This window comes from Rana temporaria, chromosome 3 (assembly GCF_905171775.1).
Source record: "Rana temporaria chromosome 3, aRanTem1.1, whole genome shotgun sequence".
NCBI lineage: Eukaryota > Metazoa > Chordata > Amphibia > Anura > Ranidae > Rana > Rana temporaria.
In genome coordinates this window covers 212,176,078-212,200,140 of record NC_053491.1, presented here as the reverse complement: position 1 = coordinate 212,200,140, position 24,063 = coordinate 212,176,078, and the positions used below count along the sequence as shown (strand labels likewise).

The window sequence follows — 24,063 nt, the reverse complement described above, 5'->3', positions numbered from 1 at the left end:
AGGCTGAAAATATATGACAATTGGCATTTCATAGATAGCTGCATTGACATCTGCAAAGAATGCAGATATCGGTGTATAATAATGTGTAAACGGGTAAGGATGCCAATACGTCAGTTGAAGCCAGACTTCTTTTTGTGTAAAGTGCTAATATATAGAGATTACTAAATCGATACAAAATTGTGTGCTGAACTCACTGCCAGTACCATAACATTTTAAACAATGTGACAATTTATTACAGAACTGTACCATTTATTTTACACACAAATATGACAGTTCTCTTGGTTTACAAAGTCTAACAAAAAATATGGAATGTTATAGTATTGTCTTGCATAAAGTAAAGTACAAGTTGTACTTTTCCAGGGATCAAACTGCCAATCTAATAAGTTTGACTGATTTGCCATATTGTTTTCTTTAAACCACTGTTACCCAAGTCCTCAACCCCCCTCCCCCCCACCATTTTGAAACAAAAATGATAATTTACTGCACCTAATCAATTTATATTCAGAAGGCTCACACTGCTACTCACACAGGGACATTTATTGAGGAGTAAGCTTGTTTTTCATGAATGGCTGAGCTCATTAGTATTGTCAAGAGGAAGCCATATTTTGGCTGATCAGTTTAGTTCACAAAATGAGTTATTTTTGAAAAATAATTTCACTTAGGAGGAAACATTCATCTGGAGTAGATTCTGTGTCATTTCTTCCATATAAATCATTCCACGTGGTCAAGACTCTCCATTTTGCACTTTTGCTGCTGGTGGATGCATGAAGTCCTTAAATGGAACAAGAGCTTCTTTGAGAGCTGTACATACTTCAGAGGACGAACATGTAATGCATTCCACTAATGTTGGGTACAAAGATATCACCTGCGCCCAAGTGTTACCATCAACTGAAACAAATGAAATAAACTGCATTAGAAAAACAAAATATCTAATACACAAAGTAAATACAACAAAGCTTTCTTGCCAATTACTAGTTCATACACTGGACACAGCAGGCCCAACAACTGAGTGTGGAGTTGGCTTAAGAAAATGTTTCTAACAGCAAATGACTGCAACACTGTGGGCTGTACACCATAATAAGAGGTTCAACCATCGGACTTCACATGGAAATAGCCAACTGAATATCATAAGGCAAAAAAAAGGGTGGAAAAACAGGCACTCACATGGCTAAATCCAGAGAGTTTAGTGGGGTAAGCGTATGGGGCGAGGAGATCCGAGGTCCCAAGATCTTATCAAATTGTTTCATATTGCCTCTAAAACTGCCCATAGATGGTTCAAATCGCAGCCGGTTCAGTAGGAACCAGCCAAGATTCAAATAATCTGATTGTACCCAAGTTGACCGATCTATCAACTTGGGTACAACCAGCCTGTTGGATTTTTCATGCGATTATTGCCAATGGCTATAGCCACTGGCAATCACAGTATGTTCTCCCAGCAGGGATGGCTCCCCCTGCCCCCCCCCTGAGAGGAGAACACAATAGATAGGGGAATCAAATTTATTTTCTGCAACTCATAGTTTACAAAGGGGTAAATTAGTGTTAATCAAGAAAAAAGGGATTTTTAATACAGCTTACTTGTAAAATCCTTTTCTTGGAGTACATCACGGGACACAGAGCGGCATATTCATTACTATGTGGGTTATATGGAGTACCTTCAGGTGATGGACACTGGCAATCTCAAACAGGAAGTGCCCCTCCCTATATAACCCCCTCCCATAGGAGGAGTACCTCAGTTTTGTAGCAAGCAGTATGCCTCCCAAAATGGTCCCCATAAGAGGGGTGGGAGCTCTGTGTCCCGTGATGTACTCCAAGAAAAGGATTTTACAGGTAAGCTGTATTAAAAATCCCTTTTTCTTTCTCGTACATCACGGGACACAGAGCGGCATATTCATTACTATGTGGGATGTCCCAAAGCAATGCTTACAATGAGGGGAGGGAGAACATCTTCCCAAGACAAAAGGATTTAATTTAGAGATATACTCAAATCATAATAAATCCAACTTAGTTGAGAAAAAATTATTTTAAATTTTAAATTTAACTCAAAAGGGAGCCCCCGGAATCCGAGGGTCTCAAACTGCAGCCTGCAGCACTGCCTGCCCAAAGGCTGTATCAGTATTCCTTCTTACGTCCAACTGGTAGAATTTTGTAAACGTGTGGACAGAAGACCAGGTTGCCGCCTTGCAAACTTGAGCCATAGAGATCTGGTGGTGTGCTGCCCAGGAGGCGCCCATGGCCCTAGTAGAATGAGCCTTTAATGATAACGGAGGAGGCAACCCTTTCAAGCCGTAGGCCTGAGTGATTAACTGTTTAATCCATCTCGAGATGGTGGATTTTGCAGCTGCCTGCCCCTTCTTGGGCCCATCCGGTAAAATGAACAACACATCTGTTTTCCGGATCTTCTCTGTAGCTTTAAGATAGGCCTTCATGGCCCTGACAATATCCAAGGTATGCAGCAACACTTCCTTTCTGGAAGTAGGTTTAGGGAAGAAGGATGGTAATACCAAATCCTGGTTTAGATGAAAACTGGATATAACCTTTGGTAGGAAGGAAGGATGAGGGCGGAGAACGACCTTGTCCTTATGTAAAATAAGATATGGTTCCTTACAGGATAAGGCTGCCAGTTCCGAGACTCTTCTGGTGGAAACTATGGCGACCAAAAATACTAACTTCCTTGTTAGTAAAACCAAAGGAATTTCAGCCAACGGCTCAAAAGGTTGTTTCTGTAAACTTGACAGAACAAGATTTAAATCCCACGGACAAAGCGGGGATTTAACTGGAGGATTAATACGTAAGACCCCTTGAAGGAAGGTCTTAACTAGCGAGTGGGTGGCCAGCGGCCGCTGAAACCACACTGACAAAGCTGAAATCTGTCCTTTGATTGTGCTTAATGCCAGTCCTTTATCCACTCCTAGCTGGAGAAAACGTAATACTCTATCGATGGTAAACTTGCGAGAAAGCCATCGCTTGGACTCACACCAGCCTACATAGGCCTTCCAGACCCTGTAATAAATCACCCTAGAGACCGGTTTCCTGGCTCTGATTAGGGTAGAGATTACTTTCTGAGACAGACCTCTACCCCTGAGAATCAGGGATTCAGCTTCCAGGCCGTCAAATTTAGATGCCGTAAGGCAGGGTGGAGGATCGGACCTTGCGATAGCAGGTCTGGCCGTAGAGGAAGAGTCCAAGGGTCTCCCACTACCATCTTCAGGATTAGTGAATACCATGCCCTTCTGGGCCATGCTGGAGCTACCAGGATGACTGGTATGTGCTCCACCCTGATCCAGCGCAGCAGGCGGGGTAGTAACTGGAGCGGGGGAAATGCATAAAGAAGTTTGAACTGATGCCAAGGGCAAACTAACGCATCGGTTCCGCAGGCTCTGGGATCCCTTGTGCGGGACATGAACCTGTCTAGCTTCTTGTTTAGTCTCGATGCCATGATATCCACGTCCGGCACTCCCCACTTCTGGCAGAGTGTCTGAAAGACCTGTGGATGCAGAGACCACTCCCCCAGCAATAGAGTCTGGCGACTTAAGAAGTCCGCCTGTAGGTTGTCCACTCCGGGAATGAATATAGCCGATATGCAGGGCACATGGGCTTCTGCCCACAAGAAAATCAAGCTCACTTCTTTCTGAGCGGCTTGACTCTTGGTTCCCCCTTGTATTCTCACCGGGAACCCCTGCAGTTTGGACGTCCAAGCCCTGAGGGCTAGCCGGGCAGCTCTGAGCTCCAAGATATTGATGGGCAACTGCTTCTCTGCCGCTGCCCAAGTGCCCTGGCGAGTGCAACCATCCAAAATTGTTCCCCAGCCGATCAGGCTGGCGTCTGTGGTTACTATCTTCCAGGTCACAGGACTGAACGTCTTTCCCTTCAGGAGATTCTGAGGGTTTAACCACCAAGATAGACTTTGCCGGACTCTTGGTGAGAGTGGCAAAGGAATCTCCAAGGCCTGAGGCCTCTTGCTCCATGCTGACAGGATGGCTGCCTGCAGGATGCGAGTGTGGCTCTGAGCATACGGTACCGCCTCGAAGGTGGCCACCATCTTGCCTAGTAGCCGCATACATAGGCGAACAGTTGGCTTTCTCTTGCTCAGAACTATTTGTATTAGCTCTTTGATGGCCTTGACCTTTAATAGAGGTAGAAACACCCTCTGTTGTTCTGTATCCAATCTCATGCCGAGATATTCCAGCTGCCTTGTGGGCCGAAATGCTGATTTGTCTCGATTTAGGACCCAGCCGAACCTCTCGAGGTACTGAACCGTGAGGGCGACTGCTCGTTCCAGGCCAGGAAACGAGTGGTCTACGACCAAGAGGTCGTCCAGGTAAGCTAGGACCGTGACCCCTTGGGTCCTTAGATTGGCTAGGATTGGGGCTAGGACCTTCGTGAATACCCGGGGGGCCGTAGCCAACCCGAAGGGGAGCGCCACAAATTGGAAATGACGCTGAGCCACCGAGAAGCGTAGAAATACCTGATGTGGCTGAAAAATTGGCACATGAAGGTAAGCATCCTTTATGTCTATGGACGCCATGAAGTCGTCCTTCTGGAGCACGGCGACAGCTGACCGAATAGTTTCCATCCGGAATGAGCGGACCTTTAGGTACACATTTACTCCCTTTAAGTCCAAAATTGGCCTGACATCGCCGTTGGGCTTTGGGATGATAAACAGGTTGGAGTAGAACCCCAAGCCCTGTTCCTGGACTGGTACTTCTACTATCACCTTCTGGCACAGCAGATGATTCAATGCCGCCATCAACGCGGCTCCCTTCACCGGGTCGCCTGGTACTCTTGACTCCTGGTAATGAGGAGGAGGGAATTCTGAAAATTCTAGTTTGTAGCCCGTGGCCACGGAAGACCGTACCCAGCAGTCGGGACTGCTGGCCTCCCAAACTTCTGCAAAGAGACGTAGCCTTCCCCCCACCATCGTGGGTGGGGGCGCCCCTTCATAAGGCCGACTTGGGGGCTGGCTTCGCAGGCTTGCGGTACCACTGCTTCTTGCCCCCAGTGGCTTGGCCTTGTGGTTTATTGTTAAAGCCTGATCTTGCAGGAGGCCGTCGATACTGTCTGGTATTAGAAGGCCCCTGTCCCGGGGAGGGCTGGCGCTTAAACGCGGGCCCTCGGGCTTTCTTCTTGACTGGCAAGAGAGTGCTTTTGCCGCTTGATATAGTCTGAATATATCTATCCAGATCTTCTCCGAAGAGTCGTCCTCCATGGAAGGGAAACCCTACCAGGAGCTTTTTGCATGGGGGCTCAGCCTCCCAACTCTTCAACCATAAGAGCCTTCTCATATGGATTAGAAATAAGGATAAACGTGATGCCTGCTGGATGGAGTCCTTGATAGCATCCACCGTAAAGCGTATAGCCCTCGGTATACTTGAAAATTCCTCTGCCTGCTGGGCAGGGATAAGTTTAAGCATCTGCTTAGTCTTATCTGATAATGCTTGGGTAATTCCAATAGCAGCCACAGCGGGCTGAACTATCGCCCCTGCTGAAGTAAAGGAGGCTTTCAGTAATGTTTCCAAGCTAAACACCTGTACGTTTTCCACCGGACAAGTTTAAAGATTTGTTCACATAGGAGATGGCTGCGTCCACCGCCGGGGGCGCCCATCTTTTGGAGAATTTCTCCTCCATAGGATATAAAACAGAGAATTTTTTAGGTGGTAAAAAGACTATCTGGCTTAATCCAATCCTGAAACATGACCTCCTCGAGTAGAGGATGGATCGGGAAAACTGCGTTGCTTGGAGGCGTTTTTAAAGAGCCTAAAGCTGAAACCGCCGATACTTGAGGTTCTGGTATGGGTAACTTAAATGCCTCATGGACCATGTCCGTTAAGGCCTGAACCCACAAACTTTCCCCTTGGGAGGCTGAACCAGACCCCTCAGTATCCAGATCCTCGATCTCTGAACCACCCTGGTCCAAAGCGTCAAGTCTATCCAATTCCCCTAGGGAAAGGATTTCTGTGTCTGAGGGTTCTTGCTCGGGTGACGGAGACCTAGTCCGCTTTCTACCCGATATAGCTTTAGCTATCCTTTTTGCCATTCTTTTCTCTAGTTCACCTAAAGAAACATGTAGAAAAATAGTGCAGCGCAAATAATACAATAAATACAATAATAACTCAATAAATAAATTTGGTAAAGTCCATAAAGTGCAAAGTGATAGAAGTGCTCCAAAAAATCAATAGTGATCAAAAGTGCAAAAAATCTTCAACGGATCCGTGACCCACAGGAAAGGGTTAACCTCCACCAAGAGAAAAGGGTGACCTCTCACCTCAATAATTCGACCTGTGGCTAGGTCAAAAGGCAAGAAGCAAAATCTCCAAAGATTGGTAATCAGCTTTACATGGGTTCAATTTCCAAAGAATCCACCAGATGGCACCAGCGGGCAATAAGCAAGGCAACACTCTCCCAAACAGCAATAACATGGACCGAAAAGTAGTAAGAAGGACAATTCTAAGTGCTAACTGCTTAAAACGTTTAATGAAATTTAAAAGCATAAGGTAAAACACTCACATGGTCCTGCACTCATAGACCGAGTGCAGGTATAACAGCAGTTACCGGAACGAACGTCCGGATCAGTGTAAACAGCTTGTTGAATCTCTGTGAGGCAAACGCGGATGACGTCAACGTAGCTCCTCCCCCTCGTACGCGTTACGTCCCAAAGTGGGCGGGACTTCATCAGCGTGGGGCCCCTTATGCTTTTAAATTTCATTAAACGTTTTAAGCAGTTAGCACTTAGAATTGTCCTTCTTACTCCTTTTCGGTCCATGTTATTGCTGTATGGGAGAGTGTTGCCTTGCTTATTGCCCGCTGGTGCCATCTGGTGGATTCTTTGGAAATTGAACCCATGTAAAGCTGATTACCAATCTTTGGAGATTTTGCTTCTTGCCTTTTGACCTAGCCACAGGTCGAATTATTGAGGTGAGAGGCCACCCTTTTCTCTTGGTGGAGGTTAACCCTTTCCTGTGGGTCACGGATCCGTTGAAGATTTTTTGCACTTTTGATCACTATTGATTTTTTGGAGCACTTCTATCACTTTGCACTTTATGGACTTTACCAAATGTATTTATTGAGTTATTATTGTATTTATTGTATTATTTGCGCTGCACTATTTTTCTACATATTCACTTTGAGATATTTTTGAGTTATATCTACAGTGCTGGCTTGCAATTTAGTTTAATTTTATTGATTTTCCAGCGCTGAATCACTTTTATTTATTTTTGCACCTAAAGAAACAGCAAGAACTCTCTCAGTGACAAAGCCGGGGTTGGACTGACCTGGATCAGCCCCAGCACCAGATCCCCCAGGTCCCATCAAGGCGTGCCCTGATATGTCCTGTGGGGAGAGCAGCGGCATAGCCGTGTCTGAGCCCTCGGATTTTGCGGGGGAATCCCCACCCTTTGTACCCTCTGACCCAGAAGGCATAGTACAATACCGAGGTACACCTGCTATCACCCAGCCACAGACATAGCTAAGGGGATCTGTCGGTTTGGGAGCGATAGAGACTAACGCCCAAACTGAGAAGGGAGATCAGCAGTTCTTTCCCTTCTTCTCTTTTTCTTTTTTTTTGAAGAGGAAAAGAAACCACTCTGTCTCCCACTAAGTATTGCCAATAGCCATCTGCTGAAAAAAGGAAAAGAAAACCTATCTGTAGGTTTGACAGTCCTTAGGAAAAACTGCAATTCTTCCTTTCGCCACCGGGTGTCCTCGGCGTGCTCCGCTCTGTGTCCTCCTCGCCTCTAGCTCAGGATGACACTGAGCTCTTGGCAGCTAATGGAAGGACCTCCCCTTCCTTTACTTGTGATTCGCCGCCCACCGGGACGCGCCCCCACCACGGAAACGGCGCGAAAATCGTTTATATCTCGGGCACGTGCGCGCGCCCGTCGGCGGGGGCCATCACACATGGAGGAGGACGGAGCAGCGCAGGCACCCAGGCAGGTAAGCCCTTTAGGTAGGTCACAGACCTCCTTTTAGCATGGGAAAAAGACTCCCCTCTTACAGAGATCCCACACCTAGCGCCAGCAGCCCAGCTAAACAACACTTACCAGGGAGGTCACATATTACTGGGGAAAAAGATTGAATCATCCTGTCTCTGTCATAGACATAGTGATCCCTTGCCAATGCAGAGCATACCCAGGCCTGTCCCCCTGTGCACCCCCTGTAGGGAACCTGCTAAGAACCAAGTTCCGCAAGCTCCCCCAATACTTACCTGCTCCATGCCGCAGGACTTTTGCACAGCAAGAGGTCCAATCTTCCCCCATCTCCGTGGGTGGCGTCTAGACCTTCAGGCCCTGGGTTCCTATGAAGGAGCCACTGTCCTGGGCCCATATAGCACCCTGGCAACAGAAACATTAGGCCCCCAAAGGTTTCTAAGTTCTGGGCCCAGGGTCCAGCTCTCTGAACAGAAAGCATTATGGGCTACACCCCAATGGTTTGGGGTCCGGTTGCTGACCACTTTAGCACTGAGGCCTTTGGACAGAACCGGTTAGCCCACCTTAATCCCAAGGATGTGGAGGTAAGCTAAACCATGACCAACACCTAAGACACTGGCGAAAAAACTGAGGTACTCCTCCTATGGGAGGGGGTTATATAGGGAGGGGCACTTCCTGTTTGAGATTGCCAGTGTCCATCACCTGAAGGTACTCCATATAACCCACATAGTAATGAATATGCCGCTCTGTGTCCCGTGATGTACGAGAAAGAAAAGACATTGATAAAGGGAAGGGGGTATTGTCTTTTCAAGGAGTGTAATTTTTTTGCATAAAAGAGTAGAACCCAGGAGACATTTTTAGTGGGCATAGAGAAAGATAGATCATCCCAATATGCCGAATAGACTTTATGAAAGAGTTGCAATGCCACCAAGGTCATATACGGTATGTCTCTTCAAATTCAGACAAGTCACAATGATCGTCAGATGAGAATATGTTTTCCAAATTTCCTTGGCTTTATGATAAGTTGGGAGTAGGGTAGCATAATAATTTAACAGGAGTTTAGTACTGCCAGGCTAGGAGAAGAGAGTTTCCAGAGTAGTGTGGGCAAGTTTGATTAAAAGCCAAGTCTTTTGAGTGGTTAAAAATACGATCATATAAGACCAACAAATTAGTACATTTAGCCAATTGACTTTACCGACAGGAAAAACTACTCTCTACACATTTAAGAGTTAATATCAGCTTGCTTTTTTACAACATGGTAAATATTTCATTTGCTTTAACCACTCAGAACTCTGACTTGTCTAAAATATCATTGTGTGAACTTATTTGTTTTTATACTTCACAGCAGAAAGGGACAGCACCATTCCTATTTTCTAGTCAGAAGCACTCTGTGAGCAATAATAAACTTCTGTTTAGGCTAAAATGGGAAAATGATTTATCTGTGACAGTCTCTCTTGCTGGCAGCTCTGCTGCATGACCATAAACATAGGAAGCAATGAACCCTTTTACAATTCTGCTCACAGGCCGATACAGATCATTGCAATGGTGGTCTGCATTTAAAGTGCCCCTGCTTGAGATCTCCTTATTTATCCCTAGAGGTGGTATACAAATAATGTTATTTGAGAAAATAGATTCTATCAGGTGTATCCATGGCAATATTTATAAAACGTGACAGCCAATGACAGAATATTTAGGCACTCTTTTAAAAGCCATAACACTTGCCTTGATAAAGATCACAAACTGTACATTTAACTGTTTTTACTTTATATAAACATACAAGCTCCTATTTCATATAAAGATGGTTTGTTTTAGATTCAGCAGCTATACAGTTAAATATGGTACCACAACTAATTTGAAGGAAGACCCCTTTTTAATACAGCCCTGGCCAAAAGATTTGAGAATGACACAGATATTAATTTTCATGTTTTTTATGATGCCAATTTGCATATACTCCAGAATGGTATTAAGAGTGATCAGGTGAATTGCAAAGTCCCTCTTTGCAATGAAAATTAACTTAATCCCTGCCACCAAAGGACCAGCTGATATCATGTCGTAATTTTCTCATTAACACAGGTGCCAATGTCGAGGACAAGGTTGGAAATCACTCTGTAATGCTGATTGAGTTAGAATTATAGACTAGAAGCTTTTAAAGGAGGGTGGTGCTTGAAATCATTGTTCTTCCTTTGCTAAAGTGTTACAAAACCCAGAACCCTGCATTCACTATATCTGGTCTCTCACAGAAATGCAATAATTTTAGCAAATTTAAACGACTAAGAACCCTTTCTCATCAGCAGTTAGAGCAGTCTTGTGACTTCTATCAGTGCCTGGTTGAAGCTTTTAGAAGTTTTTATACTGCAGTGGCTGCCCTATCAGGATCCAGGAACCCCGACCCTGTCTGGACAGCGCTGATTGGCCCTGTGCTGATCACATGCATTTCCCCCCCCAAAAAATGTCTTGCAATACACACCAAACTGAGCATGTGCAGCCTGACTCCAGTAACTGTCTTATCTGGACCTGTTTTGTAGTCAGTGGAAGAGGAGGAGGATCTGTGCATACAGGATCAAACAGCCTTTTTACACGATGCAGACGATGAACCCCTTAGGTACCACAATGAGTATAACAAACATGCTTTACTGCCTATACAAACTGATTTTACTGCTGTGGGTTTAGTAACACTTTAACAATGGTTACATGCAGACAAACATGTGAAGTCATAATTTTTTGCACAAAAAAGGGATTCACAGGGTATTGCTGCTACTAAGATTGCACCTAAATCAAACATTTATCGGATCATTAGGAACTTTAAGGAGAAAGGTTTAATTGTTGTGAAAAATACTTCAGGGCGCCCAAGAAAATCAAGCAAGTGTCAGGACCGTCTCTTACAGTTGATTCAGATACAGGATTGGGGCACAACCAGTGCAGAGCTTGCTCAGGAATGGCAACAGGCAAATGTTAGTGCATGTGCATGCACAGTGAGGCACAGACTTTTGGAGGATGGCCTGGTGTCAAGAAGGGCAGCAAAGAAGACACTTCTTTCCAGGAAAAACATCAGGGACAGACTGATATTCTGCAAAAGGTACAAGAATTGAACTGCTGAAGACTGGGCTAAACCTTGTCCGGGGAAGAAAATGTGAGCGCTACCATTAGTCCTGTGTCATGTCAACAGTAAAGCATCCTGAGACCATGCATGTGTGGGATTGATTCTCAGCCAAGGAAGTGGGCTCACTCACAATTCTGTCTAAGAACACAGCCATGAATAAAGAATGGTGCAAAAACATTATCCGAAAGCAAACAAAACATCAAAATTTTGGGTCCATGGCCAGGAAATGCCCCAGACCCTAATCCCATTGAGAACTTGTAATCAATCCCCACAAATTCTGACAATCTCCAAGCATTGATTACGCAAGAATGGGCTGCCATCAGTCAGGATGTGGCCCAGAAATTGATTAACAGCATGTCAGGGTGAATTACAGAGGTCTAGAAAAAAGAAGGATCAACACTGCAAATATTGGCCCCTTTGCATAAACGTAATGTAATTGTCAATAAAAAGCCTTTGACACTACGAAATGCTTGTAATCATACTTCAGTATACAATAGTAACATCTGACAAAAAGATTTAAAAACACTGGAGCAGCAGATATTGTGAAAATGAATATTTGTGTCATTCTCAAAACTTTTGGCTAGGGCTGTATGCTGTGATATCTCTTGTAGTCCAGGGATGTTTTCTCAATCACCTTCTTTTCCAATGAGAAATATATTTTCCAAGAAAACCTGCCTAACTAATATCTCCGTCATTTGGGTGTAAGACTGCTTTGATTCACACCTATAGCTTGAAACTCAAAAACCCTCAACAACGAATACCACATGTGTTTTAACTGTGCCTGCAAGCTCGACACCTAAAGCTCAAAAAGGTACACAAGCTACTCTTGGAGCAGAATGTGGCATTTTTGGCCTCATAGACTCCCAGTGGGAGTGGCTGCAAATTAGGGTATTTGAACCTAACAGCGAAGCCCTCCAAGTAACTAACTTTTGCTTGCAAAAACAAAAACGCTCAAGCCTGAACACACCTAAAAAAAATTGCAAAAACTCCCCAAAAATGCCTTACACACTTCGGTGTGATTGAAGACAATTAGGTGTTACTGACGCAACATAGTTATTTGCCAATGGCCAGCCCAACATAACCCTGCACAGTTTAGAGAGTAAAGACTTCTAACATTTAATGTTTCCAAGCATTTAAAAATGTTGTACCATTTTATAAATCCAATAGCCTTACATATAAAGACCGGAAACTCCTAAAAGGCTCATGTTGCATACTGCATAGCCCTAAAGGGAAAATCATCCCATACACTAAAATCTCTAAATCTACAAGCATCCACAATCTAAGACTAACCCATTTAGCCCTAAAAAGAAAAAATCGCTATACATACTATTTTTGAAGGCGCTATGGTCTGGTCCCATGCTGAGCTGTCAGCGGCGGCTTTGCTGTGGCGACAGGTGCAGAAGAGGCAGCCAACATGGTAACTCTATGGGTGATGTCACTTCCCATTCATTTCCCAGCCATTGTCAGCTGTCTCCTCTGCACAGCTTCCGCTGCTGGAGACCGGACTAGAGTGGCTTAAAAAAAAGGTATGTATAGCGATTTCTTCTTTACAGGGTTAGATTGTTTAATCCTAGATTGTGAATGCCTATAGATTTAGAGATTTCAGTGTTAGGGTGGACTTCCCCTTTAAGCAACTTTACAATACCTGCTTGCATTGCCAAATGAAGTAAAAGATTAGTGAATGCTGAGATTTTGGCATATTACTCCATTCTTTAATCCTCATTCGACACTGTAGTGTGGGAGTCACACACATGAGTAGCATTTCAAGAATCCATAAAAGCATACATTTGCAGTTACTCATTGCTTTCAAGCTACTGTAATCCAAGTTGAAAAGGCTTGCTGGCATTGTGTAGGTGGATATGAATGATTATCTATCCTGCATTTTTTTATTCATATTTAATTCTGACAACTAATGAAACCATTTGTTTTTCCCAAACACCAGCAAAAATTTAATTTTTTTTCCCCATCTTGTGCATAGAATGGAAAGGTTAGCACCTCTGTCATGTTTTTAGTGTTCTCTGGTTTCCATTTGGGGGAATTTACACCTTATTTTTTGTTCCAAAAATCACTTATGACCAAGACAGGAAGTTAGCATTTCCCAAGAATTTGAAATCTGAAAGTGGATCTGACCTTTTCCTGTTCTGTTGCTGCAGGGTGAAAACGGGCCGGTTCGTATGGGCTCCAAAAAAACAAAAGAGTGCTCCAAATGGTGCAGGTCAAAAAAAACACAGCAGGTTTATTGTAATAAAAAATGGTCATACAAAAATGACACATACAAAAACAGATAAAAGTGACGCGTTTCGGCCCGTTGATGGCTTTCTGAGCAGAAACGCGTCAGGGTTTTGCATCATTGCACCCCATACTGCTTTTATTTTATATACATGATCACTTTTATCTGTTTTTTGTATGTGTCATTTTTGTATGACTATTTTTTATTACAATAAACCTGTTGTGGTTTTTTGACCTGCACCATTTGGAGCACTCTTTTGTTTTTTTGGAGCCCATACGAACCAGCCTGTATTCACCCTGCAGCAGAAAGTTTATTGGTTCATCATTCCAGCCTTCATGAGAAGTCATCCAGATCGTCTGGTCCTCCTGTGAGACCCTGCCGCACTGATTTTAGTCCTTCAGGACCATAAGCACATCTGACCCACTGTTATACAACAGATAAGTCCATCTCACACGGTAAAAGTACCCCATCTATTCTTTGTGTGAAGCAGCCTTGAATTCTCCAGTCAAACCGCTTATTCAGCACCCTACGTGATTTGGAAGAATTTGACTCTGTCTTTACACTGTGTGTTTACCATACATGGACTTTATATCATTGCATTTATTTTTTGGTTTCACTACCATATACTTGATTTATTTTTATTATTTTTGGGTTTAGCGCAGTTTTTTCCTCGTTTTCCATTATAAGAATTACCAGCAGATATGGCTGGATTACAAGATCTTACTTTTTTAAATTGTATTTATTTATAATAAACTGCAAAAAGCTTTTCTACCAAACAGTTTTACCGTTGCTGGGTCAGCCATGTGACCGTACTTTCTCTCCCCCTTCATATTCCTTCTCTATCATGGCTTGCTTCCTAAGCATGTACATACTTAAAAGGTGCTGTAGCAATGCACTATAGGACAATTGTTTTAGGATCAAAACATTTCTATGTGATATACCATATGGAAAAATGTGAGAGGATCATTTGCAAATGGCCAGCATCTTCAGGCCTTGTGCACAAGGAAATACTTAGACGTACATCCATGTGAGGGCACAGGTGTTCATGCATCTACGTGCATACAGTCCCATTCATGCCAAATGGGATGCTGCAGCGGCATGGACACCGCCATTGCCTCCAATCTGACATCCATGTGGGTGCTTGTTCCCAATCTCACACGGTGTGCTTTCAAGGACACACATCTGCACCCTAGTAGATGTCAAATTGAAGGCAGTGGCTGTGTTTAAGTAGTCATTGCGTCCCAATAGACATGAATGGGATTTTGCATGCACACAGATGCATGAAACACTCATGCAGGCAAAGTAAACCAATGTGAACTGAATGCAAGAATCTTCCAGTCTGAAATTATTAGCTGTGCAGGCCAGCTCTTGAAATAAATCATTAAAATGTCTTTACTTCAGCACTTACTGTCTTGCTGCGGAGCTTCACTCAAAAGGGGAAGTTCTGCATTAAGTCCCCCCCCCCGCCCCATTTGGTAGGTCATCTTTATCAGTGGGTTCTTAGGTTCTCACTACCACTTCCGATTGGATCGCCTATGATGAGGGTAGGCAACCTCGGCACTCCAGCTGTGGTGAAACTACAAATCCCATCATGCCTTTAGGAGTCATGCCTGTGATTGTTAGGGTCTTGTTATGTCTCATGGGACTTGTAGTTTCAAAACAGCTGAAGGGCCGAGGTTGCCTACCCCTGGCCTAGGAGATCCAAGCCGAAGTTCTCCTCTCCCTCCCCGCAGTCTTCTGGAACACGTCACAGGTTCCAGAAGACTGCAGGGCCAAACACAAAGTGCAGTCTGGCTTTGGAGCCCCAATCAGCACATCCAGCTGTCCATAGTTAAAATACCGGCGCCGTGAACCCGAAGGCTAGTGAAAAACTATCCCGGGTGAGAACGGCACTGGATCACTGGACAAGTAAGTGTCGTGTTGTTAAAGAGGAAGTAAACCCTCTGGGGGAAGTTACACCTACAGGTAAGACTTTAGGAGATATTTCCCAAAAATAATACACCGATGTCTATGCTACGACGCAGGCGCACTGAGAATGACGGTTTTGTTGAATGGCTAATGCCGGCTTTGAGTGACATATTGGCCACTCCGGCCAATCACAGTGCCGGAGCGGCGATACCCGGAAGTAACCTTCCAGAGACATGTCTGTGGCCGGAGGGGGAGTCGAGGACGGCTTTGATCTAAGGTAAGTAATTCATAATGAGCAATTATGCCTTTGTCTTGCAGGTTTTTTTTATTTTTTTTATTTTTGGGTTTACAACCGCTTTAAAAGTCAGCAGCTACAGAATATATAGCTGATGTTTCACTTTTTTTTCCAGATTGGAGAACGGCTTTAGGGTCCTCACAGGAGAGTGTTACCAGTGGTAAATCTCTGGGCAGTCTGTTTAAGGAGGGGAGTGCTTTGCCATCCTAGGCGTTTCCTTTGATGCACACAGAGTAGAGAAATGCAACTCTAGTCCCATCATGTAGGAACAGGAAATCTGGGGCAGTGATCATGACACCAACTTAGATTGGAACACAGGCAAGAATTAAGAGATAAAAAAGCTGCATATTCAGAAAGTGAATAAATCAGCTACTGAAAGTGCTTTAAAATCCCAGGGATTATTATAAATTTAATGAAACTCCTTCCTTTTATTTATAAGAATAAGACTGTGGTTTTAACTAAACAATAAAATAAAAGACTGCTTGGTCAACTTGCTGTTATTTGATGCAGGCTGGATTTTTGACCGATTGAGATGCTGAACCCTGATGTTTTCATCATGGGTTTCAGCTACAGGTAAATTTGGTATGGAATTCAGGCATTCAAAATATGATCAAGAAAGTTGTGCAAAAACATACGGCAATACTTCACTAAACAAATGCTGTTCAGCTGAGCAAAAACATTTTTTTTTTTTTTTCTAGAAACCATAGTAACATCTTCATAGGCTGATGGGTTATAACGAAAACCAAATGGTGATGAGTATTAATGATTTCCAGAAAAAGAATAGTGGGAGGCAGTGAGTGTAAACCCTGAGGAGGTATGAAGTGGATGGTGCACAGTACAATGACTGTCTGTGTCAGGGAGGCCTGCAAGGTATAGGAATGCCAATAGCTGGCTAGGTGGGTTCATGAAGTCCATTAAGAGATCCGGTAAGGAAAACAGCATGATATGTCATGCACTGTGGTGACCCTGTCATCCATCCCAGGAGGAAAAGACTTGATGAATTCATTGCCTCAGGATGTATGAGTCACCAACCTTGAAGGTCACACAGGCTCCATATTACTGCAGCTAGTTCTTTCAATTAATTTCCTCCCTATCTGCTCGAGTTTTTATGCATTTTATTTTAATAAACTGTTCCACAAGGAGATAAACACTTGACTGGCTTGCTTACACTATTATATTTAACGAATCTTTTGAAAAGGAAACTAGTGTGTTTTTTAATAAACATTTTGAGATGTTATAGTTACCTGAAAGCAGTTTAATATTTGCTGAAAATATATTAACCAGCCAAACAGAGTCTACTGCAATGGTTCTCAACCTGGGGTCGGGACCCCCTTGGGGGTCAAATGAGGATTTGCCAGGGGCCAACAAAGCCCGGGCTGTTCCTGAAGCCTGCGGCCGTCCACTAAGGCTGCATTCACACCTCGGCGTACAAAATCGCGGTGTTTTGTCCCGCGAATTGCAGCGACAAAAAGCGGCGTTTTGTACAGCGATTCGCGGCGACAAAACGCTGCGATTGTGAATGCAGCCTTCACCCCCTCTATGGAGATGGTTCACATCTCCTATGCCGAAAGCCGCCTGAAAAAAAGGTCCGGGACTTTTTTTCAGGCGGCAGGCGTACGGCGTTCGGCGTGGAGATGTGAACCATCTCCATAGAGGTGCATGCTAAATCATCCCTCTGGCGTCTCAGGGGCGGCTGCGGCGTCGCACTACAGGCATATATATACACCTAGGTGTGAACGGGGACTCAGCCTATTCACAGCTGCCCATTCAGTTCACAGGATAGCTGGGGGCAGGGACTAGAGGTCAGCTGACTGGTGAGGAATGTGAAGTGGGAGGGGCTGGAGGAGACCCTATCTGCTTATTTCAGCATAGGTGTCACTGCTACGAGAAATCACAAAGTCGGAGACACAGTGAGTAACACTACCTGTGATTAGAGTTGCCTTTAAAAGTCCCCACTACAGTTCTCAGATCAGAAGATGACCTTGATCAAGAGCACCTAAGTTGGCTGATCCCAACTCCCCACCAGCACTGCCACTGATCCTAACTCCCTGCCAGGGAGTAAGAGAAGGAATAAAAAATGAGAATACATGGAAGGGAGAGGAAAAGAGTGGGAGGAACAAAGAAAAAGGGAGAGAAGGAATAAGAGAAAAACAAGAAAGACGGCTAGAGAGGGATGGGCATAACAAACAATAAATGAGGATATAGAGAGATAAAAGGGAAAGAAAGGAGAACAAAGATAAAGAGTGGTACATCCTAAAATGTACTATAAGGGGTTTTAACACTGTATGAGTGGAAGGGACTCAGGGAGTGCTAAATGTCTGTGGGTTAGGGGTGCAAATTACTTGTCTTACCTTGGGTGCCGACAACCCACGATAGGAAAATAATTTTACTCCACAACTTGGGAAATGTTATCAAGGGGTCACGACACTAGACAGGTTGAGAACCACAGGTCTACTGCACAGACTTGTAGACCAGCACCGGGAGGAACAATCTAAATGCTGCACTGCTGAGCAGGAAGCACAGCCCTGAATATGTAATAAGCATACATTGCTGCTGTTGTGTACATACATAACTACCTATTAGATGCAGAACTAGACAATAACCCATAATTTAAATCGGACTACATTTAAATGCACATAAAAGATTAGAGGCCCTAAACACAAGAGCATAAGTTCACCTTTTTTTTTTTACTCTAAAATTCCAGCTCCCCTATGTACCGCTATACCATTAATGTACCTCTGTTGCAGACAAAAAAAAGCTTTCTTTGATTTTTAGAACAAAACCTTACCTTGGCCCCTGATGTGTTCCATAGAAAAGTTCATGACTTCCTGGTATGTAGATTTGGGACATAAAAACCAGTAAGACCCTAGGAAGCAGTTCACCAGCTACATTTGGCAGCCTACACTGACAAGCCAGGGAAACGCACGCCTGGAGTGATAGATGCAGGGGGTGTATGCACTGAGGTCAGCTGGTGAACTGCTTCCTGTGTCTTACCGGTTTTTACATTCTAAATCTACATACTAGGAAGTCATAAACTTGGAACACACCAGGGGCTACGGTAAGGCCTTGTTCTAAGAATCAAAGTAAGCTTTTACTTTTCTGCAACAGAGGTACATTAATGGTATATTGGGACATAGGGAAGCTGGAATTTAGAGGAAGAAAAAACGTGAACTTAACTTTTAAAACTGAACGCCAGGCAAATAATAAAATAATAAACCCTAAGCAATAAAAGCATTTATGTATTCATTAAGATCTCATTCAAACTGATCCGTACACCCGTGTGAAAGGCCGTCTTCACCTGTGCAGGATGCACAGGTGTTCCATGCAGCTATATGCAGGGAGCCTGTTCAAACAGATGACAGGCCAGACAGCTGCATGGACCTCCAAGTCTATCCCCGACTGCACATTTGTGTGCGACCAATTCATGGATCAAAAAAAGACTTGTAGAATGCTAGGAGTCAGGTGCCCTGCATGGAGATTATTGGTGGGTGCATAAAGATTGGGGGGGGGGGTGACCCCTGCGCCCCTTATGGACAGGCCGCCGCTGGGTACAAGATACATTTTACACCAATATCTACAGTATTTGTTTTTGATGTGGAGCTTTGGAATGCAACAATGCTCTAGCTGATCTCTGTTCAGAGCATGAGATATTCTAAAGGTCGCTCTTTTATGGTGGTATGATACTGTACAGTGACCTTGGTGCAATAAATGTAAGTTGCTTATGCAACCATTGGGAAGCAAAAGAAGAAAGATCTCATAATCCTTAACATACCAGACTGAGGGGGGCTTTTTCTTGAGTGACCAATATCTGCAGGGATATAATCCCTGAGAGGTTTAATAATGGTGTAGACCGATCTATAAATAAAGCCTGTTAATATACATTCAGCAAAGAATACCACAAGGCAAGTCAGTCTGACTATAGTATATGTATTTTTTCTGCTGGCCACAGACAGGCACATCTTCAGCTTATGTAAAAATGATTCAGGCATATTTTATGATATGCTTGCAGGTGTAAATTGTGTACAATTTCAAATAAATGCTTCTATGCAAAAATGTATAGTATCAGTCAAAGTACGCTGTAAAAGCTGTCATTTGAAAGCTAAAGACATAAAAAATGATGTACAAAGGGCAGTCAGCCAAACTGTTGAAGCAATCTTTTCAAGTGTCTGACAGTAAAGGTAGGCGAGTTCTGAATTCTTTACAGTAACACAGCAGAACATTTTATAAGGTCTGCAGCAATAAACAGAAGTCTCTACACGATGCTCAGAAAAAAACAAAATGGTCAGCACCTTTGAGTCGTGGTGCTGGGGTCCTGGGGTACATTCCCACGAAGGTTGAGAACTGCATGAAGTTTGTATATTCAAATTATATCAGTAAGAGTATCTTTGCTTAAACCAAAGCACACAGACTAGGTAAATGGCTTCCACCTAATATTGGATCAGCAATTTTCAGTACTAAGCTCTTGGCACAGAAGAGGAAGGTTTGGTGCTTCATAAGTGTGCCCATTCATGGGCTAAAGTGATATAAACGGCTTTTTATTTTTATAAACAAACATGCTATACTTACCTGCTCTGTGCAGTGGTTTTGCACAGGGCAACAGATCCTCTTTTGGTCAGATCCCTCGGTGGCACTTTTGGCCCCTCCCTCCTGCCGAGTGCCCCCAGAGCAACCAGCTTGCAATGGGGGCACCCAAGCAGGCTCATTCCCGAGCTGTGGCTGTGTGTCCCACACAGAGCCACAGCTTGGCTCTGCCCCCTCTCTCTCCTCACTGGCTGTGATTAACAGCAGCTGGAGCCAAAGACTCTTGTGCACATAGCTGGATCAAGATGGGGCTCAGGTAAGTATTAGGTAGGGCTTCTGACACAGTTTTTTTTTACCTTCATGCATATAATGCATGAAGGTATTAAAAACCTTTAGCCTTCTTTCTGTTAAAAAAACCTTTAGCCTTTACAACCACTTTAATTAGTAATGGGTTTGTGTTAGGCCGCATACACACGATAGGATCGCCAGAGGAGAACGGTCTGAAGGACCGTTTTCATCAGTCCAAACCGATCGTGTGTAGGCCCCATAGGTTCTTTAACCTTCGGCCAAAAAAATGAGAACTTGCTTTAAAATTGAACCGATGGACGCCTAACCGATAAGTCAAAACCGAACGTTAGTATGCAAAAGTATCGGTTAAAAACCCGTGCATGCTCAGAATCGAGTCGATGCATGCTTGGAAGCATTGAACTTCGTTTTTTTTTCAGCACGTCGTGGTGTTTTACTTCACCGCATTCTGACACGATCGTTTTTTTAACCGATGGCGTGTAGGGGCGACGGACCATCAGTCAGGTTTATTCGTTAACCGATGACAACCATCCTTCGGACTGTTCTCATCGGATGGACCGATCGTGTGTACGCGGCCTTAAAGTCTGGGGCTAGGAGGCAATGACTAAATGTTAGTGGTTACCAAGTACTTTCATTTTAAATATGGCATTTAGCTTTAGTGTTGAGATTAAAAGATTATACATTTTGCACAAATTTTCCCCTAAAGTGGATTTTTTCCAGGCTAGAACTAAGCTTAAAACTGCCCACCCCCTTCTAACATCTAGACTAACTACCCTGTAGAAAGAAGATGCATATACTTACCTATACCCAGGGCACATTGGTCCAGTTATATGATCTCCCGAGCTGCCAGCTTTAGGGGAGAGGAGAGAGTGCCGACAATGGATGCAATGCCTGGGTGGTGATGTCTATGGGGCATCCATTGTCAATTGTCCCTCCTCTCACCTGAAGCAGGCCACTGGGAGTTGATCACGTGACCAGACCAAAGTATCCAGAGAATAGGTAAGAATATGCATTTTTCTATTACAGGGTAGTAAGAATGGGTGTTACAAGGGGGGGTGGGAGAAGTTTTAAGCTTAGTTCTAGCCTGGAATTCTACCTAAATGAATGCAGCATTTCTCTCAGATGACAGCAGCCCATCTCATCTGATATTTATCTTCATCCGGCGATCTTCACAGTCTTGCTTCTGAAAATATCCTTGCCAGCTGGCTCAAGCACTGTGGCCCTAATAAATGCTATTGAAAGCTGTACTCATTGCAACCTCCAGTCATCCTGCAAAGTGTGTTTCTTCTCATAGGAATGAATAGGAATGTGGCACATATGCACAGACAGAAGAGGACTTGGTGGGATTATTATCTAAAGGCTGGGTGGCACCCAGCAGACAGAGCTGCAAAATGAGCGCTGAAATAGATAAACTGCAGTCAGCAGGGGAGGGGAATTGCATTAATAAAAGAACATCTTTTACAAAAGGAACAATTGTGCTTTAAGTGTTAAAGCTCTAATTTAAAAGGGTAAGTTCACTTTTACAAAAAAAAATGCACATTTTTGGTAGGCAAAAACATTTTTTTTTCTTGGAGACCTGAAGTTTATTGCACCCACTGATCAGCACATTGTGGGTGTAATGCCACAAGTCCTGCAGACTGTCTGCTCATACCTCTGATAAAGGCAGGCAGTTACACTCTGACAGGAATCTCAGTGAACTACCAAGAGTGATTAACAGCATCCTGGTAGTTCATTGAGAACTACAAGCTGACAGCTGCAAAGGTTGTCAGGACCTGTAGTTTTTTCATTCACAGAATATTGTAAATGAATGATGTGGCCTGGCAGGCAAATAAGTTCCCCCGCTAGCTGTCAAAACGGGGACTCGGTGGGTGTGGGGGCCAGTGCATTTGTAACATGATACATGTTACACCCTGAATATGTTGTGTTAACAGATTACAAAAGGTGAACTTATCCTTTTAAAGCTTAAAGGGGTTCTAAAGGCAGGTTTTTTACCTTAATGGTAAAACAAAAGGGTAAAAAGCCTTCTGCAAGCAGCTCTACCACCCCAGCTCCCCCTTATACTTACCCAATAGTCCAATCTTGATCCAATGATGGGTACGAGAGCAGATGCACTCTCTCTCTCCTTATTGGCATCAGCCAATGGCCTGCTGCTGTCAATCACAACCAGTGAGGAGATAGCAGTGGGGAGGGGGGCTGAGGCCATAAGACACACAGAGGTGGCTCGGGAGCAAAAGGGTAAAAAGCCTTCTGCAAGCAGCTCTACTACCCCAGCTTCCCCTTATACTTACCCAATAGTCCAATCTTGATCCAGTGATGGGTACAAGAGCAGATTCACTCTCTCTCTCTCCTTATTGGCATCAGCCAATGGCCTGCTGCTGTCAATCACAACCAGTGAGGAGATAGCAGTGGGGAGGGGGGCTAAGGCCATAAGACACACAGAGGTGGCCCGGGAGCAAACATGCACGAGTACCCCCACAGCGAGCGGCTTGTTGACATTGAGGTTGATTGTGTATTTTTGCTAGGAAGCCTAGAGAAAAAGGATCACAGCACTTTAACAGTACAGTTATTCTTTATATTGTATGTACTGTAGGTGCGCCCTATAACTCGATAGGTACAATAAACTAATAATATAAATGCGCACTCACGGAATGTATGCAATAAATAAAGAGAAAAATGATATCAGGTCTTTTGTATTGGTTCTGGTACATAGTGAGCCAGGATAAAATAGAAAAGTAAAACCAAATAAAACATAATTTACAAAGCAAAAAGACCACTCCAGGTACTTACCATTTTCAGGGTGAGTTTTCTTAAGAGAATCTATGAGAGTGCTTACAGCTTTTAAAACAAATATGATTTCCGTTACACGTTGCCTGCAAGAATCCAAACATAAAATCACCATTATTCATTATGACTTATGCAAAGCATATTACAGTACATGTACTGTGAAAAGGTTTTCCCTGACAGAGAGGTATTTATAGCTGTGCACTTCATTTTGGCCAATGCAGTCTCAGGTCTACTTCAAATGTTAGAGCAATATATCTCTTTGGAATTCCAAACATTTATTTTGCAATGAATCATAAATTATTACCATTTACCACGAAATTATAAGGTGCTGTTTACACTTTCAAGGAATGTCAAGTGCAAGTGTACAGATACTGGCTACATAGGATTAGAGAGAATACAGTAATCTATGTACTGATACCTAAAATAAAATAAAAAAACAGGATGAAGTAAAAAATCTGTAGGGAGCGGAGTGATATAAAAGCTGCTACTTTATTGTGCAGAAGATAGGATTGCAAAAACATTGTACTGTACAGTGCTACACAGTATATTCCTTTAGTACTATTTTTCTACACATTTATATGCTGACTAAGCTGTCCAGACAAAGTGAATAGTGAAAGGAGTTGGAACAATGCAGTTGCAACAACATTTTTTTACAATGATTTATACCAGTGCAATAAAGGTGACCTTTGTAAGCACTCCTGGAATGGTCATGGTTAAGCTGGCTATATATTACATGAGATTCATCTGGTTCCTGAAGAACCAACAGAAATTTGCTCTGTGGGTGGCCTTGTTGCCAACCTCCCGACACTGAGAAATTGGATGAAGAATTTTCAGACTGAACGTGGCTATATCTAATCAACTGGTGCCGGCTGTCAGAACACGGGGCTGGACATGTGACGTCAGTGATCGTCTTTCCCTATATCAGGGAACAGACGATTACTGACACTGCCACAATGAAGAACGGGGAAGGTGTGTTTACATACACCTTCCCCGTTCT

General features: G+C 43.6%; 1 protein-coding gene across 4 annotated transcripts in view; it reads right to left on the bottom strand.

Annotated features, from left to right (window-relative positions):
• Positions 1-207: 207 nt before the first annotated feature.
• MON2 (MON2 homolog, regulator of endosome-to-Golgi trafficking) overlaps positions 208-24,063 on the bottom strand; it is a 209,976-nt gene continuing 186,120 nt past the window's right edge. For all 4 annotated transcript variants that reach the window (XM_040344211.1, XM_040344213.1, XM_040344212.1 and 1 more), the window contains 2 exons: positions 23,070-23,152; positions 208-888 (listed from right to left, as the gene is read on the bottom strand). In XM_040344211.1, coding sequence (XP_040200145.1) covers positions 725-888; positions 23,070-23,152 — 247 coding nt within the window. In that variant the 3' untranslated portion in view covers positions 208-724. The remainder of the gene's footprint in view (positions 889-23,069; positions 23,153-24,063) is intronic.